At 59.6% G+C, this 7172-nt stretch overlaps 1 protein-coding gene across 1 annotated transcript; it reads left to right on the top strand.

Annotated features, from left to right (window-relative positions):
* Positions 1-4534: 4534 nt before the first annotated feature.
* POU4F3 (POU class 4 homeobox 3) lies at positions 4535-5808 on the top strand. Its single transcript, XM_051631217.1, has 2 exons — positions 4535-4651; positions 4933-5808. Exons 1-2 carry the CDS (start codon positions 4535-4537, stop codon positions 5806-5808), a joined length of 993 nt encoding a protein of 330 aa, XP_051487177.1.
* The last annotated feature ends 1364 nt before the right edge of the window (positions 5809-7172 follow it).

The raw sequence follows: 7172 nt of genomic DNA, 5'->3' as shown, positions 1-7172 counted from the left end.
GAACAAATACAACAAGAAAGAGATGCCTGACAGCTAAGTGCTCTGTTCTGCACACACACACCCCCAAAAAGATGTTGTCATGTTGGTCCTATTATCTCCACCAGGAACAGATCAGGTTTATTTTTAACAAGCATGGATGTGTCCTTTCTTACAATTTTAATTTCAGGGAATGATACAAGAAACAAGTTATATAATTCATGCACATTACAAAGGAGTTCAGGGAAGACCTCCCAGCTAGCATGAGCTGCCTGGCATCTTGCATTCCTGGGACCTCAAATCAAAACCTTGTTTACTGAGAAATTCAGAAACAAGACAGGATCAGCTTCCCAGCTGCTGCTGCTGGAAGACAGGCTGTTTGTTCTGCCGCCATGAAACAAGGATTTTGGTGCCACAGCCGAGCTTTGGCACTCCTCATGTCCTACTGTGGCCCCAGTGCTTTTCTAATGCTAAAGGCTTTTAGTTTTGATATGGGTTTAATACCCACCCACACCCCTCACCCCTCCAGAGCTGCCCATGCTCTGTGAGTGGTGACACCTACAACTGCTCCCCCAGAGCTCCTCTGCCTGCTTGGGCTTGTCCTTTACAGACAGGAGCTGAGAGCCAGAACTTATTATGCACCCTGTGAGCAAGGCATGAGCCCAGGTGTGTCCCCTTTCCCCCCTGGGGAAGGAAGCTGAGCCTCTGCCCTGCCTGCCCACAGGACCTGCTTGTGGAGCCCAGTTGGTTTGTGCACTGCTGGTAATCAGGGGCACCAAGATCCACAGCTGGGGTGGGAATGTGTTGATCCCCCTGATCCAGAGAGGGACTCATGGGAAGGTCCAGGGCAGAGCTGGGCATGGAGCTGCCCCGGATGTCTGGGGAAGCCCGCACTGGGAGCACAGGGTGCTGATCCACCTGCCATGTCTTGCTCTTCTGCAGGGGAGATGGCTCTGGAGCAGTGGGAAACTGGCTTTAGTCTGACACTGGTCCTCAGAGCTCTCTGCTGCTGGACCTAGCTGAGGATCTCTGCCAAGTGGCATCTTTGTGGCCATGCCACTTGCAGCTTTTCTCTCTGAAAGGGTTTCCATCCCACCTGTATTAAAAGCTTTGTGTAATGTGGTTGGTCCTTCCCTGGCCCCTCACTTTCACATCTTGTTCTTCAGAACACCCTCCCAGCACCTCTCACTCTCTCTCCTGGGCTGTCCCCTGGCTGTCCCCACAGGCAGAGCTCAGGCTCAGTCCTGCCTTTCCCTGACCCGTTGCTGCCAGGAACGGGCTGCTCTGATCCCGAGGGCTCTGGCTGACACTCCACAGCCTCGGAAGCTTCTGGCTGTCAGGCCCCTCTCTTTTGAGAGCCTGACACGCTGCAGCCCCGTCGCTGAGCCGGGCAGCTCCTGTAACTTAGCAACTTTCTTTCTGCTTTGTTAAATTGGGCTCTTCAATCTCCTTAATGAATAAGAGAATCAAGCCAGGTAATTGATGCTTGGCCGTTTAGCTGATGAATAATTGACTGTCTGGGTAATCCTAGATATTTCCTCGATCAGATTGTGCAGTGGAACAGCCACATCATCCTGGGCTCAGAGTGGCTCGTGCTTTCAGGGCACTAGAAATGTGCTGTGCAGAGCCAGGTCCTGCAGGAACCTTCCAGAGCCAGTGTTCCTGCTGCTCCTTTGCATGGATCTGGCACTTGGGGACAAGGGGCTGCACCTCAGCAGCAGAACAGGTTCAGTCACATGGATCTCGAGTCAGATACAAAAGACATGATTTCTTTTTCAAAGACGCAGTGCAAACACACATGAGGGTGTGACAATGAAACCCTCCCCAGGCTCAGGGTGGGCAGCAGGGAGCAAAGGCTCCAGGTCAGGAGACAGAAAGCAGGAGCACACAGGAGGGTTCCCCAGCCAGGAAAAGGCAAGTGTCCTTGTGTCAGCTGTGCAGGCTTTAGCTCACTCACAGACCTCCGGAGGTGACAGGGAGCAGTGCTCAGCTCCCGAGGAGCCAGATTTGCAGGAAATGATGTGGTGGAATTTAAGAAAATGTAACAGGGCAAGTGGTGTTGGCTTTGTGACTGCAATAGAGAGTGCTGCTCACAGTCTGCTGCAGAGAGATTAGCATGATTCGTGTGTGAAATAACACCTTTATGTTTCAAAGTTCCCATCAGACCTAGGTAAGCATGTGCTGTATAATTTCTAAACTAAATTGAATGAACACAAGGAAAACAAGAGCCTATCGACAACACTCTGACTGTGATGGGCTTTGAAATAAATCCTAAATAAGAACAGAGTATTTGATATATTAGGAAAATGGGTAGCAATCTTTGAACCGTGACAAAGAGTAAAATAGCACACGCTTTTAATCTGACTTTTGCCTTCAGATTTTCAGTGAGTCACTACTGATGTTTCATCAGGATATGGGCTTGGTGGCTTTTTTTCTTCCAGAAATACCATTAATTATTTAGCAGTAGGTGAATGATCTCTGAAATCTATTGCAGTGACACCTTTGAGTCTGCAGATAGTTTCTGATGGCAAACCATCTGGGCTCTTTTAACTCGTTATTGTTTATCCTTTGGACTTCTCCGTTTGTAAGGTGTAACGTCAGTAGACAGGGCCAGGAGCATCAATATTTTACAGCTTTAATTAAAGGGAGCTCAGCAGCTAGATTACCCCGTCCGGGGGAAGCGTTTGCCTTCGGGAGGGACGGGGAAGGCTGTGCTGGGAGCAGGCAGCCCGGGGGGCGTTGCTGGACGGGTCTGAGCTGGGACACCAGCCCCAGGCTGTGCCCAGGAGGGGGACACTGGGCTGCGGCGCCCTCCCAGCACACGGGGCGCGGGGTCTCCATCTCCTCCCCACTCGAAAGGGAAGGAAGCAACAGCAGGGAGATGGAAGGAAGGGAAAAACCAAAAGGCATCCCGGTGTAAATGGTCTTGGAGTCAGGGCAGGGGAGACACGCTCTGAGGACCAGGCGCTGCCCCGGGCTATGTACCAGCTTCCCGTTCGCATCCCTGTTTATTGACGTTAACCAGACAGCGCTAAATAGAGGGAGCATTAAAAACAAAACAAAGGCCTGAAATTTATCCCTCTATTAATTACTCCAAACATCGCCGGACTGCCTATAAATATGGTGCCACTTTAGATAAAACTTTCATGCCGCTATTTAGGCCCTCTGAAATATAAATGATTCCCTTTAAATTTTTTATCATAAATCAGGGCACGGAGCTTTGCGCCAACGCGCCGGGTCCCCCCGCCGGGAGGAACGAGCTCTGCCCGCGCGCTGCTCCGCGGCCCCGGCTGCGCGGGTGCGGGGCGGGGGCGGCCCCGCGGATCCCCCCGCGCATCCCCGCACCCCGGCCCTGCGCGCTCCCGTGTCGAGCGCTGTCCGCGGTGCTGACGCAGCGGAGTGCCCCGCGCCGACGGCCCCCCCGATCCCCCCCAGACCCCCGCGCTGCAGCAGCCGCGCTCTGTGTCGGGCCGGTCCAACGCAGGGGGGCCCGGAGGGTGAAACCGCCCCTGAACCCCCTTATCCGCCGTGCGGAGATACCCCCCGCCCCTTTCACTGCACAAGCTGCTGCCCCCACACACAAGAACTTTTCCTCTGCCCGTTTCTCAGCGCCTCGTCCCATCAGCTCCATCTGCGCTGCAGCGTCCTGGGGAGCCAACAGCTCCCGAGAGCGGGGCCGGCCGGGAATCCTGTTTGGAGTGGGTGAAACCAGGAGACTTGGTGTCGTTTAGCCTGGGCTGTCACCTGCTGTGAGATGCAGGGGCAAGACTCCGCCGGCATCTGCGGCGTGTGCCTGCTCCCTACCTGAGAGGCATTTCACCACGGAAATGCCTCCCTTTTCTCCGGCCACCATGTCGCAGTCAACGCATTGGTCAGGACACCGAGACAGCAGCTCCTTTGCCTCTTGCTCTGTATTTATTAAAGCTCATAAAACTTCTGGAAACTTTGAATCTAGAAGTAGATTTTGGTTTTGTTTAAGAACTTCAGATTTCACACTTGTGAAACACTTACGTAGCCGGAACATCAAGGCGTACTAATGTCTGAAGAGGTTGGGAGCCAAAAAAATGGGAGCAAGGACGGTCCCTCTGCTCCAGACTTCAGCCTGTGGGTTTTACCCACGGAGAAAAGCCACCTCCTCCTGCTCCGTTCCCCGGGACCTGCGCCCTGCGGCCCCCGAACGCTCCTCGACGGCGGCGGGAAGGGCAGGAGGGAGCGGGGGGCACAGCCAGGGTTCCCGGCCGGCCCGAGTCACTCCTGGCCCCGACGGCGCGTCCCGCCGCCCGAAGGGGGGTGCGGGGAGGCGGGGGAGGGGCAGGGGGGGCCGGGCCGTCCTGCTGCCCGTGTGCTGCCCGCGCTGCCCTCGGCTCCCCGCACGCAACACGCCTGCGCGGGGCCCGCTCCTGGCAGGCAGCTTGTAAGATGAGTGAAGAAGCGGGTGGGGGGGCCGAGGGGGGAAGGGGAAGCTCTGCCATCGAAAATCGCTCACTCGGGCAGTGGCGAGGCAGAGAGACAACCCTGAGCCGATGTCAGGCGCTGCCTACCTGCGAGGTGCGCCAGGATGATGGCCATGAACGCCAAGCAGCCGTTCGCCATGCACGCCCTGCAGGAGCCCAAGTTCTCCGGCCTGCACTCCAGCGCGGAGGCGATGCGCAGAGTTTGCCTCCCGGCCCCGCAGGTATGTAGATGAAGCGTAATTACCGCTTTGAGGCACATTTTCTGACAGGCAGCGGCTTAATGTTTTTTTCATGTCGCCAGAACAATCGCGCGTCTCGGCACCTCTCTCCCCCCTCTCCCGCTCCCGTCTCTGATCCACACGTCTGCGCGAGCGGGGCGGCTGCCTCCGTATTAATTTTTATGACCTGAGCTCTGAGGAGGAACGGCGGTGCCGGGGCAGGTTTTTCATCCGGCGATGACACTATTCCCCACTGACTCCACCATGCGCGTTCTTGCTCGCAGCTGCAGGGCAATATATTCGGGAGCTTCGATGAGAGCCTGCTGGCCCGCGCCGAGGCTCTGGCCGCCGTCGACATCGCCCCCCACGCCAAGGGCCACCACCACCAGCCCCCCTTCAAGCCCGACGTCTCCTTCCCCGCCATGAGCGGCGTCCCCTGCCCCGCTGCCCTCCCGCACCCCGCCGCGCTGGCCGCCCACCCGCACCCGCTCCCGCACCCGGCGCTGGACGGCGGCGACCTGCTGGAGCACCTCTCTCCCTCGCTGGCCGTCGGGGGGCTGGCCGAGCCCCCCGCCCTGCCCGCCCCGCTGCCGCCGCACCCGCTGGCTGCCGCGGGCCCCTTGGCCGTGGGCGTGGGCCCCCCGGGGGGCCCGGCGCCGCCGCCCACCGCCCCCGAGGCCGAGGCGGACCCGCGGGAGCTGGAGGCCTTCGCCGAGCGCTTCAAGCAGCGGCGGGTGCGGCTGGGGGTGACCCAGGCCGACGTGGGGGCAGCGCTGGCCGCGCTGAAGCTGCCGGGCGTGGGCTCGCTCAGCCAGAGCACGATCTGCCGCTTCGAGTCGCTGACGCTGTCGCACAACAACATGTCGGCGCTGCGGCCGGTGCTGCAGGCCTGGCTGGAGGGCGCCGAGGCGGCCCAGCGCGACCGCAGCCACGGCCCCGACCCGCTGCTGGCCGGCGCCGAGCGCAAGCGCAAGCGGACCTCGATCGCCGCCCCCGAGAAGCGCTCGCTGGAGGCTTATTTCGCCCTGCAGCCCCGGCCCTCCTCCGAGAAGATCGCCGCTATCGCCGAGAAGCTGGACCTCAAGAAGAACGTGGTGCGCGTCTGGTTCTGCAACCAGCGCCAGAAGCAGAAGCGCATGAAGTACTCGGCCGTGCACTGACGGCGGGGCCGGACCCCGCACCGCGGGGCGGCCTCGAGACCCGACGGGACGAGACGGGACGGCCCCGAGACCCTCCGGACCCCCCGCCCCGCCGCCCCCGGAGCCAGCCTGCCCGCCCCGGGACCGAGCCGAGCGCGGCGGGGCCGCGGGGTTTCCGCGGTTTTGGCGGACTCCGTTCCGCGGAAGAGCCGCCGGACCCCGCCGGTCGCCCCGGGGCCTCGCCGGGCTCTGTCCCGCTCCCCCACGCCGGTCCGTCCCCCCCGCCCCGTCTCGCCGCTCCGAGCCCCCGCCGCTCCCCACCCCGCTCCGGAATAAAGCTTTATTTTTCAACCCGAAGGGACGCTTCTTTCGTCGCCGCCCCGAGCCGGCAGCGCCGACAACACCGAAGGAAATATTTGCGAGCGCAGAGACAACGAAAAGCCTTCGCCTGGGCCTCCTCCCCGGGAAACGGGACGAGGCTTTGCCCCGCCGGGCCCCTCGTGGTGCCACCGGCGCCGCGCCCCGGTTCCGCTCCGCGCCCGCGGACCGCCGCGCAGGGTGACCCGGCAACACCCCATCCCCACGGGGAGGGGAAAACGAAAAATCCCCCCAACAAAACCTATCGCGTGTTCATTTCTGATGCTGTTTAGAAGTGGAAAAGGCTTTTATTTACGATTCCCAGAGCACCTTAACGATTAAAAATTAATGATCGAAGTGCGAGCCTTCTGTGAATATTTCACTGTAGCATTTCAATGAGTGACAAACATCAGATCTGAGAACCGGGTCTCACCCTCCTCCCCTGCCAGGGAAGGATCTTACAGATTCAGGATTTCGTTGCAGGTCGTGCCCCTCACTCCGTCCGTTCGAGTCCCCTCCGCCTGGGAGAGGCCGCCGAGAGCGGCGCGGAGGCGGCACCGGCGGTACCGGCGGCTCCCGCGGAGCTGCTGCCGGGGCCGGGTCGGGGGCTTCGCCGGGAGCAGCTCCCGGAGTACCGGTGCCAGAGAATGTACTGTGGTACGGAAACTCACCTGACCTGGGGATTAAATTCCTTCGACTTCAGTTGAAATAATTTAGAGCTGGTACATTTTGGTGAGGAGGCACAAAGTAGCAGCAAAGACTTTATTCTCGGTATAACAAGCGGTGCCCCAAAGCCAGAGGGCAAGGTGAGGGGCGGTGGAGGAGAGCGGGAGGAGATCCCAGCCTGGCATCAGAGTCGGGCCGGGGGCTGCAGGGCTCTACTCCTGGGGTACCAGATTTGTGAGGAGCTGCCACCACAGCACAAAGCTCCGCTCCCACCTGCCCTGCTGATCTCTCCAGGTGCGTGAGCATCAGGACTCTGGGTTTTCTTAGAGGGTTGGGGTTCTTGTCCTAGTCTGTGGTACCTT

This window comes from Apus apus, chromosome 13, assembly GCF_020740795.1.
Source record: "Apus apus isolate bApuApu2 chromosome 13, bApuApu2.pri.cur, whole genome shotgun sequence".
Taxonomy (NCBI): domain Eukaryota; kingdom Metazoa; phylum Chordata; class Aves; order Apodiformes; family Apodidae; genus Apus; species Apus apus.
Note: the sequence above shows the minus strand (reverse complement) of the source record. Positions and strands in the feature narration are given on the sequence as shown.